Consider the following 20573-nt stretch of genomic DNA (forward strand, 5'->3'; position numbering starts at 1 on the left):
TTGTAACAAGTAGGTCATCTGGGCCAAGTTCATTCCAGGCAAGTAGCCTCCGAATGAGTGAGGGAGAATCCAGTATAAAGGAATAAGACTCCCTTACAACTGGCTGTAGGTGATGATCTATAAAAATGGCCACATTAGAACACAAAGAATCCCTGGCAGACACAATAGGTCTGCCAGGCGGTTTAATCAGAGTCTTGTGTACTTTGGGCAATAGGTATAGTACCGGAATAACCGGAAATGCAGTAGTCATATATTCAAATTCATTTTCATCAATCATACCTGATTCTAGCCCATATTTCAATATAAGATCCAATTCCTTCTTAAATGTATTTATTGGATTTCCTCTTAGTTTACAATAGATGCGATTATCAGTCAGCTGTTTATAGATCATCACCTACAGCCAGTTGTAAGGGAGTCTTATTCCTTTATACTGGATTCTCCCTCACTCATTCGGAGGCTACTTGCCTGGAATGAACTTGGCCCAGATGACCTACTTGTTACAATGGATGTTGACAGCTTGTACACTGTCATCCCGCATGATGGTGGTGTACAGGCGGTCAGATCCATGTTAAGTGAGTCATTGGCGTATGCGGGACCACCCATTGAGTTCCTATTGGAATTATTGAGGTTTTGTCTGGAAAAAAACTTTTTCAAATTTGAGAAGGAATTCTTCTTACAAATATCAGGAACTGCAATGGGTTCAAATATGGCTCCCGCATACGCCAATCTGTATATGTCTTGGTATGAGACTATGGTCATGCACATTCGCACAATTGATAAAATTAAACTGTACGTCAGGTATATTGACGATGTGTTTTTGGTATGGAGAGGGTCAGAGGAATCCCTAGAACAGTGGGTTGACAGCTTAAATCAGCTTGAGTCAACTATTCGATTTAAAGTGGCCCATAACAGGGTGAGCATACCATTCCTAGATCTAAACATATCTGTTTATACAGAAGATGATTGTTATAAATTTTCTACCTCCTTATATTCAAAACCGACGGATAGAAACTCATTGTTGCTATCCACAAGTTTTCACCCTGAACATCAAAAAAAGAGTGTGGTATCCTCTCAACTCACGCGGGTGGCCCGCAATAACACACTAAGAGAGACTAGAAGAGTACAGGAGGATGAAATGATTAAGAAATTGGAGCAACGAGGTTATGCAAGAAAACTGATAACACAGGTGCAAACCAACCTGGCCGGGGATGATCAAACATCTCTGCTACAACCACATGATCCTACTGATAAAGTAGAAAACAATAGCGATATCATTAACTTTGTTACCACGTTCAACCCCGTGTCCAAGATATTGTCTGAATCGGTCAAGAAGAACTGGGACATTATCAATACTGACAAATCACTACCATTCCTGCACACATCAGCCCCACGGATGGCTTATAAGAGAGCACCCAATTTGAAGGATTTACTTGTCCATAATGACCCTGTGAAGTGCTATGAAAAAGGTACTTGGCTGGATAGCAGGAAAAAAGTTGGCTGCTATAGATGTGGGGACTGCACTACGTGCAATAGTATGTTAACAGGAATGTTCTTTCACCACCCACACACTGGGAGAAAATACAAGATTCTACACAGGTTGTCATGTATGAGTACGTATGTTGTATACATACTAATGTGTCCATGTTCGCTTGTCTATGTGGGGAAGACCTCTACTACATTTCGAGATAGAATGGCCAATCATCGCCATGCGATTAGACAAGCGATTGACAAGAAAACATCTGATCAACCGGTCGCCAGACATTTCCTTCAAGCTGGGCACACAGCGGCAAGTTTAAGGACCATGTTGATTGATCATGTGCCCCCCTTACGAAGGGGTGGAGATAGGAACACGAAACTACTCCAAGTTGAGACCTCCTGGATTTATCGTTTAGACACAGTGGCTCCCAAGGGTCTGAATGTACAGATGGACTTTGGTGTCTTCCTTTAAGTGAAATGTCCATGATTTATCGGTCTAGGTCATCAACACCCAGGAAGATGGACTGGTCCAGAATATATGGGTTCACAAAGTCTCTGAAGATATGGTGTTTAGTGTATTGCGGTAGCCACAACTAAGTCTCTCACTGCACTCCAATTGGCATAGAAGCTATATGTTATATTGATAATTATAGTATAACATACTTTAACTAGATAATAGACGGTTTGGAGACTGTGGATAAGGTAATTAAGGGGGCTGTGATTAGCTTAGCAAACTGTATATAAAAATGCTAAGTATCTTACTTAATATTCTGTAAATAGAAGGAATAAAGTCTGTTCTGAGAACTCAGGTAGTCATATTATAGATTTTAACTTGGTATAGATAGTTTTTTTACACTTTAGAGTAGTTATACTTGTAAGAGTTAGTCCGGTATTATTAGAACTTCGGCCACCTGGGCATGCGCATTAGCTGCTAAAACAGTAAGGAGTAACTATGCGTGGTTGGAACGCAAACGTCATTACGTTATTGAATATGCAAATTAGCCATGCGGTTGGCTAACTCCTGGACGCATGCGCATGGTGGGGCGGTTTTCTGATGTACCGGAAGTGACAGAGAGGCTTTACAGGTGTATATAGGTGAGTGGTTTGTGGTTAGTATTAGGAATCTTCTTTTGGGATAGATATGTTCTGATTACCCATTGAAAAAGATACCAATTGGTATCGAAACGTTTGGGAACTTTGTCATTTGATGCTGGATACTTAATAAAGGATTTTGAAAGAGACCGGAGAGTGAAGCGTTTTTCTACCTTGAGGGGTTGAACGGATATTGCTATATGTTTTCAACGCAGCACCCCGGCGGATGTCTTATGTCACAGTGAGTGCACCTGTCTGGATATTTGTATATATATATATATATATATATATATATGTGTATGTATATATGTGTATGTGTGTATATATATATATATATATATATATTACAAGTAAATGAAGCAGATGGATAGGATGGTTGCTCAGAAATTGCTGTTAGCAACGAAGTAAAGCACAAATAGAATTTCCAGGCAGCAAAATATAAAAACAAACTTTTATTCCACAAGTTAAAAAGGACAAAACCAGGATGTCCTGTAAAGAGCCAGCAGTGACTCTAACAATCAAGCAAGTGAGCTGATCCCAATGCAGACATGTTTCGTGCACCGGGTGCACTTGTTCACTGCTAGTGAACACGTGCACCCGGTGCACGAAACATGTTTTTATATTTTGCTGCCTGGAAATTCTATTTGTGCTTTACTTCGTTGCTAACAGCAATTTCTGAGCAACCATCCTATCTACCAGAGCGCTGCTTCATTTACTTGTATCCTGTTTCTGTTTGGGGCGTGTGTGGCAGACACGCCTGAAGTTGCAGCCTATTGATTGGATACCTACAGGGGGTGTGTCCCCCGCCCACTCTCCATTGTGCCGGGCTTCTGTTACTATACTGGACTATGGGAGGAGCGCAGAAAATGCAGTGAACTGTTTTTACATTTTATATATTTTTATATATATATATATATATATATATATATATATATATATATATATATATATATATATATATATATATATATATACACCAAAAATTCAAAAATATGCACACATAAAGTCCCTTTAGTAAAATTCAAAAAGCCAGTTCAGTAATGTGGTAAATAAGCACAGTACCTTGCACCTGCTGGAAGATCATCTCCCGGAGTGTAGGAGATATGTGACGGTATGGGAGACCTGCAGCTGCAGCGCCCTGAGCATGTCCGTTGAGCTCCAAAAGAAGATAGATATCCAAGGTGGGTGGGCGCCTTTAGCGCAAAAAAGTACTCCTTAAACTTTGTAGAAAAACATAGTAGTTTATTGATAGCAGGGTAAAAACATGACAGCAATAGCAGCTGTAAATAACACTAAAAACACAATGTCAGCGTTCAGACCTCACGCAGACATGTTTCGTGCATGACTAGCACTTGATCACTGCATGTGTGTGGTCTGTTTGCGCTACAATTTAAAGCTTGCTTGTTAAAGAAACAGTACAATTTTATTGAGTGGACATTGTGTTAGCTCTCTCTATGTTCTTCAATTAACAATTGTTGAAAAAAACAGATTTTGTTTAAATTTTATCTCCTTATTATGTAAATAGGATTTCACATTTAGAAAAATTATCCCTAATGTGCTTAAAGTTTTATTTGATAAACAGCACTTGTCATTTATAAGAAATTAATCTATATGGAATGCACCATATTAAACGGAGATAGACATATGTGGATGTTATTTAGGACAGAGAATTTATGTTACATTATACTTTTCTGTTCTCTCTGAATCATTTGTTGAAATACTATTCTGACTTAATCAGATAGAATATTTATGTTGCTTTACATTTTATTCTCCCTAACTTTTTGTTCTCTCAGTATCATTTGTTACAATTCATTTCTAGTTTAGTCTATAGTATTTCATGTATGATTTTTGAGTTTTCCTATAATCTCACTAAAACTATTTATAGAGGAACATGTCTTCATCAAATTGTTATTAGTTTATACAGAATGATCTTCTGATCAAGTATTTGACAATTCCTAACTAAAATACATGTGTATATGTAACAACATCACAGATAGAAATAGAGAAATAACTGTAGTATTATTGTATTTGGAATTTTAACAAAGATTCTGTTATAAAAATTATTTAATCTAATTAAGACTTAGAATTGATTAAGGTACAATATTGCAGTATTCCAAAGCTAATACACTGGATAAAGCTAATTTAGTTATTGTTGAGAAATAATATTTACATAGATTTTATTATTTCAAATTATTGTTTATGTGACAGAGATCCAAATCTCTTCTAATATTAAGACCTCGGGGGGTACATGTATTTAATGTGAATATCCAGAATACTTCACGTTTATTTAACTTATTCTCCCTGTCCCCTCCCCGTTTCCATATGGGGACATGATCTATACCCTGAATTTTAAGAAGTGAGATATCAGAGTTATGATACGTTTTGAAGTGCCTGGATACCGGCGTATCCGTGTCATCGTCCTCTATAGATCTTAGATGTTGTAGGAATCTATCTTTCAGACTACGTTTTGTTTTTCCAACATATTCTAAATTACATTGTTCACATCTAAACAAAACGGGGACTTGCTCCTTGAAAACGTTTTAATTAAAAGAGGCTTTTTTTGTTCTCCACTTTATAAAAGACCTGAGAGTGCAGTTTCTCCATTGGGGATATATATATATATATATATATATATATATATATATATATATATATATATATATATATATATATATATATATATAATGGAAGTAAGCACTCACTGGTCTTCAGACAACAAAGTCACAAAAAAAATCTTTATTATGTGCTGTGATGTTTCGGGACCAAGCACAGTCCCTTCCTCTGACAGTGTTACAGTGAAAAAAGCAGCCTTATATAGGCCCCAAACACACTCCCAAAACCTCAAGGCCAATCAAAGGTCCTATTGCATACACCCCCCCAAATACCAAAGTCTGATAGGTGGATAGCCAACATGGTTAAGTGAAAATAAAGTGTTACATGGAAACTTCATGATAAAGTGTGACATATAATATTCTTGTCGACAGGGTCCTCAATCCCAGCTACAAAACCAATGTTCCAAATACAACATCCATATAGCATAAAATAAAACCAAAATAGAGAATAAGCCAAACACGCTAAAACAATTTCCGTGGTCCAATCACAGTAACAACATGATTGTCCAATAGTAATCACTCCAAGGTATAATGTAAACATACTCCGCCCATCAGTCACTAGTTGTCAACAATGAATCGCTAAGTAACAAAATATGGTAAATTAAACATTCTATTGATTCTCTCACGCACTCGGTTGAAAATCCAGTTAAGTAAACAGCCCCATGTATGAAGACTAGACCCACCGCAATCAGAGTATCGTATTTACAAATACTCGTAATCGCATCTGTTTATTTTTCCAAATCGCACCCACTGCAGGGCGGTATCCGTTATAACATGTTGCGTCTTGTCCAATCCATGTGCCTTAACAAACACACATGGCCATGAAACATAAACAAAGAACACGCTACTCCAGCAAATAAAGGGGAGAGCCACCTGCTATATACAACAACGGGACAAACTCCACTATATACTCAACCCTCTTCTCAATGACACCGTGCAACGCGAAGTTCTAAACCCACAGACACAATCACCTAGGACCAATCAGAGGGAAACCAAATCGTCATCACTTGTCATATGTCAACAACTATCTTGCAAATTATTAGACCTCACATTTGTCAATCCGGAGCTTCCCAAACAGCACACATCATATTGGAGCATATACATATCCCCACAATATAGATAAATGAGATGCCAATGTATCACTATTCTATGAATGGCGAATTACAACCTTCAATAAAACATTAACCAACAAAACTACGTCCAAAAGAATAAATAAAAATAATCAAAAGAAATATAAATAATATAACCCAAAAAATAAATAAATGAAACACAGCTGGGTTTGTGGGCAGCATAATATTAAAGAATGCCCAGATGGAACCAACCCTGAAACCTGCAAACATCCACGTGTATCACACGCCACTCTACTGGAGTGTCCTTAGAGCACACAAATGAGGTATGCATTCATTTAGACCAAATCTTTAATGGGATTGCATAGCTATATGCCAGACGCCCCCCAGTAGATGGAATATACCAATCTACTAACAAACAAACGACCCTACAGGGTTCAAAAAACAAATACCTCATACAAAAACAATCACCCTAAATTATATACATTATATTTGAAACCATCATTAGGTGCAACTCTGGACCATGGACCCTGAAGACAAGACAAGAATAAAGTGACTTAAAAACCTAAAAAAAAAAAAAAAAAAGGGGGGAATAAAAACAAATATCCACACAATATGTCAAAAAGAGCCATAAAAAGAAGAAACACATAACAATTGATCATATCTATGGGGTCAGACCCCATCTAGGAGACTGTTAAAATAATCAATAACATAGCAATAGATCATGGACTCTCAGAGAGACTGATCAAAACTACCTGATCAGTTAATCGACTTTTAAAGGGGATATGCCATGGGGGGACGCCCCCCCCACGGTGCCAAATATATACGGATGGAAAATGTATCCTTATCAAATTATAAATAACACAGCCAGCCAGTGTGTATATTCAGGCCTCTAGGACTCGGCGTCCCCTGTTCATAAATCCACCTGGATTCCTTCTGCAGCAAGAGTTTTGCTCTATCACCTCCTCATCTCATATTTCTAATTTTTATCCGGATGGTTAAAGTGAGAGCCCGTCAGCATTCCATTACAAGTTACGCAGCTAGGACAGCGATAACATCCCTTCTTGTAAGATTTCAGCCAAGAGCGGTGAGCTGAGTTGGAACAGATATCCAGTTTTCATCAGTATAGCCTTTAAGCTGCAATCCCGTTTATATCCAATTCTCGGAGCTTGCCATCCCTTGAACGGAAGAGCAACATCCATCTCTAGCAGTTTCCATTCATTCTTAACTGCCTGAGGTATATGATAGCTCTCGGGGAAGAAAGTGGTGACAAAAGTGAGTTGCTTGTCCATCTTTAGCATAGGTGATCCCTCAGTAACTGAGGGTATAGTGGCTTGGTTCCTCATGTCCGTTAGAAGTTTCTTTTTATACCCTCTATCCAGGAAGCGTCCTGTCATTTCATCTAGTTGTTTTAAACACAACTCACTATTTGTGTTGTTACATATGACTCTGATATTGTGCTTTCGGAATGTTATTGATCAAAAAGGCTTAGTGACAACTTTGAGCGTGTAGAAGCGAATTCCGATCCGTGTTTTTACGGAACAAAGTTGTCCCCAGGCCTCTATCAGTTTTAAAAACCCTGACATCCAAGTAGTCAACTGTATTGACATCTGTGGTGTGGGTAAACTGAATGGTTCTCTCCAATTTATTAAGGTCTTCTATCCACTTGTTCAGCTTAGCTTCTTCATCACCCCAGATCTGGAACAGATCATCAATGTAACAGAAGAATTTGACATTCTTGTTGTCATACACCTCCATCAGTGTGCATTCATATTCCGCCATGTATAAATTGGCTAATGATGGGGCCACATTCGACCCCATCGCTGTTCCAGAGATCTGTTGATAAAACGTGTTGTCAAAAAGGAAGAAATTTTCACTCAAACAAATGTTGAGAAGTGTGATCAGGACTTCTTCTGACGGTCCTATGTAGGCTGCCCTACGTAGGATATTTGTTACTGCTGTAATGCCAGCTGCTTGGGGAATAACTGTATAGAGGCTCGATACGTCAAGTGTTACTAACAGATCAGAGGTACAGATGTTCTACAATTTAGTAATCCGCATAATGAAGTCATTTGAGTCCTAAATAAAGGAACCCATAGACTTTACTAACCGGTGTAGGTAAAAGTCTACAAATTGGGCAAGGGGTTGTAATAGAGATACTCTTGCCGAGGCTATAGGTCTCCCAGGTGGTGACTGTAGATTCTTATGAATTTTCTAGAGTGTGTAAAGGAGTGGTACCACCGGATGCTCTCTTGTCAAGAACTTAAAATCTTGAGTGATTAGACCCTTCTCCTCCAATCCGATAGATTCATATCTATTTTCTTTTTCACCTTGAGGGTGGGATCACCACAGAGGGGGAGGTAGGTACACTGATTGGATAATTGGCTTATGATTTCCATTTTATAGTTTTCCACATCCAATATGACCACAGCTCCCCCCTTGTCCGCAGGGCAGATCACTATTGAAGTATCCTCCTTTTAATGCTTCTAAAGCTATCCATTCTTCCTTAGTGAGGTAATTAATCACAGTGTTGATGGTATGATTAGTCGATGTAGGATCAAAAGACCCCTGTACTCTGAAGTCATTCATTACGTCCTCATTGGATCTAAAAAACTTTTTGAGGCGCAGGTTACATCCAAATCTTTATACATCAATGTAAGTGTTGAATTTATTAGTATGTACAAATAAGCCTCTGTTTAGGAGGCTTTCCTCAGCTCTGGTGAGAGAGCGCATGATCAAATTGATGACAGTACTTTCTATATCCTCCGATGCGGTGGGCAGTGCCCCCCCTCCTCGTGTGTGAGGCCTGTGCCTCGGCCTAAAAAATGGCCACTAGCAGGATGTGTAGACAGTGGTGGTAGTGATGCTAAACCACTTTCTGAGGTATTCCAATGTCCTCGGTAACCCCTAGATCTAGTAGTTACTCCATGGATATGGATATCATCTGCTCCAATGCCAGTCCCAGGGTCTGAGCTATCTCCTGAACTTGTCAACCGTTTGTGAATTTTCCTTCACGTCTGGGTCTAAAAATCCTCCTATCTTCCGGTGCCATCATCCACCTGTAGATAGACTTGTAGGTATAGTCCTGAGCCACAGTGTGTAGCTTCCTGTTTTTGAAGGCAATTAAATCTTACTTATATGCTTTGACTTGAGTCGAAAATTTTTTCAGCCAATCCGTATTAGGGTCTGATGTCAAGATCCCCATCTTATCGTGTTCAAAGGAGTGTATCTCACTTTTCACCTCTTGAAGGAGCTCTAATGACTAGGAGCATAAGATCAAAGGCACACTTGTTTAAAATCTTACACCAATTAATGCAGAACTCATTATTAGAGCGTCCAATAGTTGGGACATTTCGCACCCTAAAGCCCCTAGGAATCATTCTCTTCTTGTGGTAATCCAAGAGGTAAGTACCATGGAGGTTAAGATCTATTTCGCATTGTTTCAGTCTCGCTAGAGTGTTGTATAGAGCTTGTTGTGATTCTTACACCTGTTGTTCCTCCACAGAACTGAAGCAGATATTATTGTCGACAGGGTCCCCAATCCCAGCTACAAAACCAGACAATGTTCCAAATACAACATCCATATAGCATAAATTAAAACCAAAATAGAGAATAAGCCAAACACGCTAAAACAATTTGTGTATATGTGTGTATGTGTGTGTGTGTATATATATGTGTGTGTGTATATATATATATATATATATATATATATATATATATATATATATATATATATATATATATATATATATATATATATATATATATATATATATATATATATATAAATATATATATATATATATATAAATATATATAAATACATATACAGGTGGCCCTCGTTTTACAACGGTTCAATTTACACCGTTTCAGAATAACAACCTTTTTTTCCAGTCATGTGACTGCTATTGAAAAGCATTGAGAAGCAGTGCATTTATTAAAATAGCCAGTAGGTGGAGCTGCACAGTTTTTTATATTAAGCTGGCATGCTTTTTCCTTAGCAGGGGCATGTCCTTTATGAGCACCATGTGACCGGGAATGGTCACGTTTTTTTTTTTTTTATTTCACTGCTTCTGATTCCTGACCATGTGTTTGTGGAGAGGAGCATCTTCTCTGTCTGGGTCATAGGAGGTGGTGAGTAGCCCAGCCATTGGGGGGTATAAGGTGCCAGTTGTTTTTCCTTTCTATAATTTGATATAGACGAGTTATGGAGGATTCTGATAATTTAGAGGGGGGTCCCTCCGATACAGAATTTGATACCTGTATATATTGTGAGGAGGCCCGGGTAATCCAGCCCTCTCAATTATGCTACGTATGCCGCAATAGTGTTCTCATCAACCAATGTTGAGATGTTAGAGCCCACTGAGCCATCGGCCTCTGAGGACTCTTCGTCCAATGAGGTGTGTTCCCTAGATTCTCTTCCTACACATGCAGTTTTCCCGAGTTCCGATCCTTCGCCTGTAAGGAGTTTGTTTTCACCAGAGGTTACTACGCAGTTCCACATGGCCATCTCTATGGCCTTAGCAAGGTTACCTATTCCTGCTACGCGCAAGCAAAGGGTTAATCCGGCCTCTCCTGCCCAAGGACATTTGTGTAAAATAACAATTGTGTCCGATCAGTCCTCTGGGGATGCGGTTCCCTCTGAGGCTTCAGAGGGAGAACCTCCACGGTCGGAGTCTGCTGACTTGGGTCCTCCGAATGCAGAGGGTTTAGCATTTATATTTAGATTGGCACATCTGCGTTTACTTCTGAGAGAGGTTTTGGCAATGATAGAGGTTTCCAGTACTGCTCCGTCAGTTGAATCTCAGTCCTCTAAATCAGATAACGATCTTAACTAAGATGAGTGGAGGATGGTGATATTCCTTGTCGTCTTGTTTTACTTTTTGTTTATTTAGAATCCCAGTTTTGAACTCTATGGGCGGTTGTGTCGTATGACAGTCAGGACCTGTTTTTGTTTACACACTCCTTTTCAGATTATCACTTGTTGGCGCTTTTTCTTTTAATTTTGCTATTCTGTTCAGGATAGTTTTTAGTTTCTTTTGAGCTCCTGAATTGTTTTAGAAACTCTTCTTAGAAAGAGGTTTCCTCACATGGGATTTTTTATACTATTGACTTTGATGGTCGAGATTGTTGGAGACTTCCGGTGGAAGCTTATAGATTTCTGTTCGGGGTGATAGTTCCCCCCAATATTTTCGAGGAAGATTTTAAGCCTCGGAGCTTAATTTCTTTAATTTTTTTTTAATTTAATTATTCAGTTGTTCTAGCTTTGCTTAAGAAGTTTCGTTTTAGCCCGGGAAGGTTCCGGAAGATACATTGTATCCTAGAAGACAGGCAGGACCTGTTGTGGATACTAGTTAGGTCTGTTCCTTCTTTCTACTTAGGAAAAGGAGCTTTTTCTTCTAGATTCTGGTCTAGGTACAGCAGGCCCATCCTAGTTAAGAGGCTGGACCTGTTTAGGTATTATCTGGGATGAGTGGTTGATACTGGATCATATGGATCTAGGCGTCCTAGATCCCGGAACTAGGCTTCTTTTCTGGGCAATTGTCTTGTCAGAGAAGACAAAGGGACCTTTGGAGTCATTGTCCCGGTATCTATCACACTGTCGGAATATTTTTTCTACTGTTGGTGGATGCCCTAATAGGGGGCGGGTCTTCCAGTCCTAATTAGGTTCTATGATATTGAAGCAGAGCTTATTAGTTCTTTTTGCTGGAGAATGTAAGGTTCTCCCTTTGTTCGGAAGAAGGATTTCTTTCCTATTTTATCCTTTTTTGTGCAAATTCGGTTCTTACAGTAAACCTTGTTCTGATTCTTCTTGGGATCTGGGGTTTAAGGTGGCAGTATCCTGCTTCCTTTCTGGGTTTCTTACCTTACCCTGCAAATAGACTTTTAGGGATTTTCTTGTGTGTCTTTTCGATCTTCAGAGATGGATCTAGACCTGAGTTGCTGGTGTCGACACCAGGGTGGATCTGGTTGCTGTTTTGTCTTAGGGGCAGAGATTTTTATCTACCCTGCTTAGCAAGCTGAAGGTTTCGCGTTGAATCCTGCTGTGGCAGCTTTCTTTTAATCCTGAGATCTTGTGAATTTACCATCGGGTTATGCCCTCCAGCCCCCTTCTGGTCTTTGTTGATGCAAGGGTGGAGAGTGATAGACACAGCCGAGGCCGTGACTTTGGCATGGTGTTCGTGATTCTGTCTTAACAGACTAACGTGGAATACCGGTGGGGGAAATCAATTCCCAGTGTTCCGTTAAGATCTCCCTGTTCTCAGAAATATTTCTCTTAGTTCTCCCGGGGCGGTTTTGACCTTGTCGCTTTCTTGTCCGTGGGGAGAGAGTGTCCTAGGGAGGTCCGTGGGTTGGGAGTTTCCTTCCAATTATTCCTTTGGTTCCTCAGCGAACATTCTGCTTGGAGGATTTGGTCTTCTGGGTTCGTACCAGTTGGGACCTCTCAGTGGGAAGACCTTCTTTTGAAGGACAGTTCCTCCTGCCAAAAGGGGGTCTCGTGTTTGGTGGTGGGCAGAAGCACACGTCGGCTCATTGCCAGCGACCCTCTCTATGAGCGTACGCTTCAGGTTTGGATGTCCCCTACAATCATTCCCTGCTCAAATGTTTGTCTCGGATGGGGAAGCCGATCAGGCTTTCAAGGAGTCAGTGTTAGCTCCACCGCTTCTGTAGCAGAAGGTGGGTTTAACCCAGGTGGGGCTCCGACATTTTCATCCTGAATGTGATTGACATCTAGCATTCCTTAGAGGTTTCTTTTAACCTTCTCTTCGGCGATGTCGCTCTTTGTTGTGGATGGTCGATCCTAGCAGGAGTAGACGTCAGTGAGACGGTTTGCTCCGCTTATATCTAGAGTTGTGTTGCAGTTTAGGGGCTTCGCCTTCATGGACCTTGTTACAGGGATCTGCTTTAGCAGGGACCTTGTGTTCATCACAACCTGGACTCTCTGAGGCTGACTGCGTGGAATTGAATGCTTAATCTTCACCAAGAGAGGTTTTTTTCTGATAGAATGTTGTTACTCTCGTTCTAGCTCATAAGCCGGTGTATAGTCGCATCTATCATAAGGGGTGCATATGTTTCCCACAAGTAAGGAATGAAGCCGTGGACTCTCCTCATATTAAGAAGGAAAACATAAATTATGCTTACGAGATAATTTCCTTTCCTTCTGTATGAGGAGTGTCCACGGCACCCGCCTGAATTCTCCGTTGGGCGGACTTAAATTTGGTTTTGTTCTTCTGTCACCATTTATGTCCTGATATTTCTCTTACTGTTCCTTGTTCCTTCAGCAGAATGACTGGGGGATGAGGGAAGTGGGGGAGGTATTTAAGCCTTTGGCTGGGGTGTCTTTGCCTCCTCCTGGTGGCCAGGTTCTGTATTCCCACAAGTAAGGAATGAAGCTGTGGACTCCCCTCATACAGAAGGAAAGGAAATTATCTGGTAAGCATAATTTATGTTTTTCTTGGTTATGCTGGAGTCATTTAACTCTTTCCTTTATTAGAGATAATTGAAATGTAGTTTGTTGAGGGATACACAACAGCCATGAACTTCATAAATTAAAAAAAAATCTTGCTTTTGTGAGCTTCAATAAGGACTCTAGAAATGCATTAAATCCTAAAGAAAAAAATAGGAAGGTTATACTTGTCTTACAACTATTATATGCAGATCCAGCAGAACAAATGCAATCCAGTTTTTATTTATTTTTTATGAGACTAACATACAACAATAAACCAACTCTTTTCTGTAAAATGGGCCTGCTTGAATATAAGTATGCTGGAACTTGTTTTTACAGGTGGTGGCATTGTGCAGAGGTACTGTTAAAGGGCTGGTGAGGTTAACCATGTTACTGCCAGCCTTTCAGCATACCTGTAAAAATGAGAGAGCACATACTTAGGTTAAAACACAGCAACCCCTTGTTACTAACAGCAGTGCATTGTTAGCTGCACCTTTTTGTCTTTTGGAAAAATAAAACTGGGTTGAATTTTTGTGCCAACCCTGCATACACAACAGCAGCAAGGTAAATATAGCCAAGTATAATCCTACCGTCAGCATTTATACTGCATATTAAAGGGAACTGGGACTCAAAATTAAACTTTCATGATTCATTTAGAAGGTAAAGTTAAAAAGCACTTTCAGTTTCACATTGATTAATAGATATGTGTTTCTCTGGTAACACATGAGAGGACAAATGTTATGTACTGTATGACAACAGTGCGAGCAACAATCTCCTGAGCCTTTGTTATTATGCTCTCCTAGAAAGGCTCTAAGTTACCAAGAGAAAGAAAAATTGATGATATAAGTAAATAGGATTTGTTTTTATTTTATGATCTATCTGAATCCTAAATGAATGTTTAATTTGCCTTAAAGCTTTAAAACAACCACTTTAATGTACAGCCTATTTATTTGTTTTTTTAGTCACTGAGAAATTGTATACTAAAAGTTTTTTTTGTTTTTTTTTTTCATTTGGCAGATCCAGGCAACCATCTTGGCTTTCCAGGCATCTCTTTGCCGTTTCGATGACATTCTACCTTCTTTTACTAGTTGTCATTGGATTAAGCAGCTCTAAAACCTTTACACATCTCTGGAAGAGACTCTTAGGTTGAAGGATTTTCACTTTTTCCTCTTTGGACTGCACCACCGGCCTTAATATATACCAGATGTGACTATGCACTTTAAACTGTAACGTTTTGCAAAAAGCAAAGTAAAAATACATTCCAAGTCCAGATTTACCTGGGTTCTCAAAATATGCTGCTTTACAGTTTTTATTGTTTTTATTTTATGACTTATTTATCACTTCTACAAAGACTAAGCAAAAGAGCAATACAAACTTTTCTGAAACAAATGGCAATTAAGCAGACTGTTCTATTTAACTGTCGTGTTACTTTTTTTCTGATTTTAATCGATATCTTTTTTTTTTTCCTTATCTTATACTGTCTCCCATATGAAAAGGATATTGAGAGTATTCTGACAACATTGTATAATGTGTGTAAAGTTAAAAAATATGGTCCTGATTGTTTCTGTATGTAAACTAGTCAGACAGAAATACATACATTTGTGGAATGATAGTTTTATTATAAACAAGAGATAAGAAATACTCATTTACATATAATAACTTTTAAGGATCTTAAAACTATAAAACTAAAATGGAGGATTCTAGGTTTTTGATATTTTGCCATAGTTTTTGTAATGTTTGCGCTCTTAGGAATAGTCTGGCTGATGTGATTAGCAGGTAACCTGCTTTATGCAGCGCTCTGTCTAACATAGAGCACTATAGTAGGGTTCAGACCTGCGTGCAAGTGAGATCATTGCAGAATCTATTTACTAGACCTGAATCCTCTGACATGTACCGGAAGGTTTGTGTTATTTCTCCCATGTGCAGATCAGCCAAAATAAAGTTCAAGCAAGCATCTGTTTTTCAAACAAATCATTTATTTGTATTTATCATGTCTGGATTCTTTCTAAGCTTGGTGTGGTGTTGTGAGACCTGCAATGACCTTTCTAATATCTATCCTAAATAATTATAGTAGCACAAGACATATTGTAGATGACTAGTTTATGGCTGAATATGTTAAATTAATAATAATTAAAAAAAAAAGCAATACTATTTGTGCATGTTACAGGGCAATAGTGAAGTTTTTTAAAAGGTGGGGTTGCAGGGGAATTGATCTCTGGGCAAATGTGTGAGATCTTTTGCATGTATCTAAGATGATCTATCATTCAATCTCAGCAAGTCATGCACACAAAATGATTCAATAAGAATAAACATACATCAAAGCTTAATCATGCAATGAATTCCTAACTTAAAAAATTGTGCGGTTTCCCAAATCGGAAAATTGTAAATGCACACCACAGCCTTCACAAAATGAATCCTGCTACATACCGTTCCTTAATTGGTCTCTGTAGAGCAATGTAAGTGTTGCTAACAAATTGACAGTGGTAAACCTTACCTGCTTTGGTAGCAAGTCTGGATTAGCTCCTCCAATTAAGGCAGTTGGTGAAAAACAATTGCAGAAAATAAAGTTAAAGGGCCATAATACCCAAATGTTTAAACACTTGAAAGTGATGCAGCATAGCTGTAAAAAGCTGACTAGAAAATATCTCCTGAACATCTATTATGTAAAAAAGAAAGATATTTTACCTCAAAAGTTCCTCAGTAGCCACCTCCCATTGTAAAGGATTTCTAAGCAGCATTTTAGTGTGTCTGTCCTGGAACAGCTGAAAGGATGAGCCTCGTGAACTCTCATATTTCACCAATCAGGTAAAGGAAGCTTACTATGAAATCTCATGAGAGTTAAAGGGACAGTATACTGTAAAATAGTTTTTCCCTTAATGTGTTTACAATTGCTTTTTTTTTTTTACCAACTGCAGAGTAAAAAATGTATGAAAATTAGCTTTTTAAGGTTTATTTCTGTATATTAAAGCTCTGATTTTGTGTTTTGAAGCCACAGCCTAATAAAATAGGTTGAGCTTGTAGGTATAATCAGATCCCATTACTGTATCACATTGTGCACATATACCTGCTCCTTTATCTTATATCTGTCCTTAAAACAATCACCAATACTTTGAGAGAACAATGGAAAATCAACATTTTACTACCTTATCTCTGCTTTATCACACTGGGAGTGTAATTTCTTCTGCTGGCTGTGTTTACAAAGCTTATCTATAGCTGGTTCGCGCGGCCACAAACTTTCAGAATAGGTGGGGATACCACATGCTAAATTAACAATTTCAAATGCCAATATAAGGGTAAAGGAGCTACTTGTAAACAATTTAATACACTCCAGCAGGTAAAGTGGATCATTGGGAACAAATTAAAGGGGGGAAAATTTTTGAGTAAACTATCCCTTTAAGTCAAATCTCATGAGATCACAGTAAGAGTTCATGACCTCAGCACTGCTGATGCTGATTGGCTGCTGTTCATTTCTTCATTTTTTTTTTTTTTTTACCTGCAGCTGGGATCAGCTGAGTATAACTTTTTACACAAAACTTACTCTGCTGAGCTGAGGAAATTGTGAGGTAAAATATCTTCCTTTTTTACATAGAGATGCTCAGGTGATATTTTCCTGTCAGCTTTTTACAGTTATACTGCATTAGTTTCAAGTGATTTAGCATGTGAGTATTATGTCCCTTTAAATATTCACAACATTTTCATACTTGGCTGATGTAATTACAGGGCATTTTATGGCCTGATTAAATATGCAGGGTAAAGGGATTTAACAATTACAGTAATGGAGAAGGCTCAGTGTATGAGAATACCTACAGGTGAAAAAATAGCTTGCGTTGATGAACACCTCTGGGATGGGCCTAGTCAAATGTATTATAAAGGTATTCAATGAAAAGGGCCAGCAAGATTACACACGTTTCTGGACTGTCAGATATTTCTCCAACATTGGTGTGTCCGGTCCACAGCGTCATCCTTACTTGTGGGAATATCTCTTCCCCAACAGGAAATGGCAAAGAGTCCCAGCAAAGCTGGCCATATAGTCCCTCCTAGGCTCCGCCCACCCCAGTCATTCTCTTTGCCGTTGCACAGGCAACATCTCCACGGAGATGGTTAAGAGTTTTTTGGTGTTTAAATGTAGTTTTTTATTCTTCTATCAAGTGTTTGTTATTTTAAAATAGTGCTGGTATGTACTATTTACTCTGAAACAGAAAAGGATGAAGATTTCTGTTTGTGAGAGGAAGATGATTTTAGCAGACAGTAACTAAAATCGATTGCTGTTTCCACATAGGACTGTTGAGATGAAGTAACTTCAGTTGGGGGAAACAGTTAGCAGACTTTTCTGTTTAAGGTATGACTAGCCATATTTCTAACAAGACCATGTAATGCTGGAAGGCTGTCATTTCCCCTCATGGGGACCGGTAAGCCATTTTCTTAGTCAAGCAAACAGAATAAAGGGCTTAATATGGGCTATAAAACTGGTAGACACTTTTATGGGCTAAATCGATTGCTTTATTTGGGCATTTTATACATGTTTATGCTGATAATTCACATTTATAAACATGGGGAACGTTTTTTAACGGCAGGCACTATGTTAGACACCTTTTCCAGTCAGGGAGGGCCTTCCCAGTTGTAGGCTGAGCCTCATTTTCGCGCCATTACTGCGCAGTTGTTTTTGAGAGCAAGACATGCAGATGCATGTGTGAGGATCTGAAAGTAGCTGGAAAAGTTTCTAGAAGGCGTCACTTGGTATCGTATTCCCCTCTGGGCTTGGTTAGGTCACAGCAAAGGCTATAGCTGGGACTGTATAGGGGTTAAATTTGTAAACGGCTCCCGTTCCGTTATTTTAAGGGTTAAAGCTCTGAAAATTGGTGTGCAATACTCTTAATGCTTTAAGACACTGTGGTGAAATTTTGGTAATTTTTGAACAATTCCTTCATACTTTTTCACATATTCAGTAATAAAGTGTTTTCTGTTTAAAATTTAAAGAGACAGTAACGGTTTTGTTTTAAAACGTTTTTTGTGCTTTATTGACAAGTTTTAGCCTGTTTAACATGTCTGTGCCTTCGGATAAGCTATGTTCTATATGTATGAAAGCCAATGTATCTCCCCATTTAAATTTGTGTGATAATTGTGCCATAGCGTCCAAACAAATTAAGGACAGTACTGCCACAGATAATGAAATTGCCCAAGATGATTCCTCAGATGAGGGGAGTAAACATGATACTACATCATCTCCTACTGTGTCTACACCAGTTTCGCCCACGCAGGAGGCCCCTAGTACATCTAGCGCGCGAATGCTTATTACCATGCAACAATTGACGGCTGTAATGGATAACTCCATAGCAAATATTTTATCCAAAATGCCTACATATCAGAGAAAGCGCGATTGTTCTGTTTTAAACACTGAAGAGCAGGAGGGCGCTGATGATAATTGTTCTGTCATACCCTCACACCAATCTGAAGTGGCCATGAGGGAGGTTTTGTCAGATGGGGAAATTTCAGATTCAGGAAAAATTTCTCAACAAGCTGAACCTGATGTTGTGACATTTAAATTAGAACATCTCCGCGCACTGCTTAAGGAGGTGTTATCTACTCTGGATGATTGTGACAACTTGGTCATTCCAGAGAAATTATGCAAGATGGACAAGTTCCTAGAGGTTCCGGTGCACCCCGACGCTTTTCCTATACCCAAGCGGGTGGCGGACATAGTGAATAAGGAGTGGGAAAAGCCCGGCATACCTTTTGTTCCCCCCCCTATATTTAAGAAATTATTTCCTATGGTCGACCCCAGAAAGGACTTATGGCAGACAGTCCCTAAGGTCGAGGGGGCAGTTTCTACTCTAAACAAGCGCACTACTATTCCTATCGAGGATAGTTGTGCTTTCAAAGATCCTATGGATAAAAAATTGGAGGGTTTGCTTAAAAAGATTTTTGTACAGCAAGGTTACCTTCTACAACCCATTTCGTGCATTGTTCCGGTCACTAGAGCAGCGTGGTTCTGGTTCGAGGAACTAGAAAAGTCGCTCAGTAGAGAGACTCCATATGAGGAGGTTATGGACAGAGTTCACGCACTTAAGTTGGCTAACTCTTTTATTTTAGATGCCGCTTTGCAATTAGCTAGATTAGCGGCGAAAAATTCAGGGTTTGCAATCGTGGCGCGCAGAGCGCTTTGGCTAAAGTCTTGGTCAGCGGATGTGTCATCCAAGACAAAATTGCTTAACATCCCTTTCAAAGGTAAAACTCTATTTGGACCAGAATTGAAAGAGATTATCTCAGACATCACTGGGGGAAAGGGCCACGCCCTTCCACAAGATAGGCCTTTCAAGGCCAAGAATAAGTCTAATTTTCGTTCCTTTCGCAATTTCAGGAACGGACCGGCCTCTAATTCTGCATCCTCTAAGCAAGAGGGTAATGCCTCACAACCCAAACCAGCCTGGAAACCGATGCAAGGCTGGAACAAGGGTAAGCAGGCCAAGAAGCCTGCTGCTGCTAACAAAACAGCATGAAGGGTAGCCCCCGATCCGGGACCGGATCTAGTAGGGGGCAGACTCTCTCTCTTTGCTCAGGCTTGGGCAAGAGATGTTCAGGATCCCTGGGCACTAGAAATAGTTTCTCAGGGTTATCTTCTGGAATTCAGGGAACTACCCCAAGGGGAAGGTTCCACATGTCTCACTTATCCTTAAACCAAATAAAGAGACAGGCGTTCTTACATTGTGTAGAAGACCTGTTAAAGATGGGAGTGATACACCCAGTTCCAATAAAGGAACAAGGAATAGGGTTTTATTCAAATCTGTTCATAGTTCCCAAAAAAGAGGGAACTTTCAGACCAATTTTGGATTTGAAGATCCTAAACAAATTTCTCAGGGTACCATCGTTCAAGATGGAAAC

General features: G+C 39.3%; 1 protein-coding gene across 2 annotated transcripts in view; it reads left to right on the top strand.

The window, feature by feature from the left end:
- The window catches only part of PARP16 (poly(ADP-ribose) polymerase family member 16), a 32638-nt gene extending 16973 nt beyond the window's left edge, over positions 1-15665 (top strand). For both annotated transcript variants that reach the window (XM_053717575.1, XM_053717576.1), the window contains exon 7: positions 14712-15665. In XM_053717575.1, the coding sequence (XP_053573550.1) occupies positions 14712-14844 (133 nt within the window). In that variant the 3' untranslated portion in view covers positions 14845-15665. The remainder of the gene's footprint in view (positions 1-14711) is intronic.
- The last annotated feature ends 4908 nt before the right edge of the window (positions 15666-20573 follow it).

The sequence above is a fragment of the Bombina bombina genome, chromosome 6 (genome assembly GCF_027579735.1).
Source record: "Bombina bombina isolate aBomBom1 chromosome 6, aBomBom1.pri, whole genome shotgun sequence".
Taxonomy (NCBI): Eukaryota; Metazoa; Chordata; class Amphibia; order Anura; family Bombinatoridae; genus Bombina; species Bombina bombina.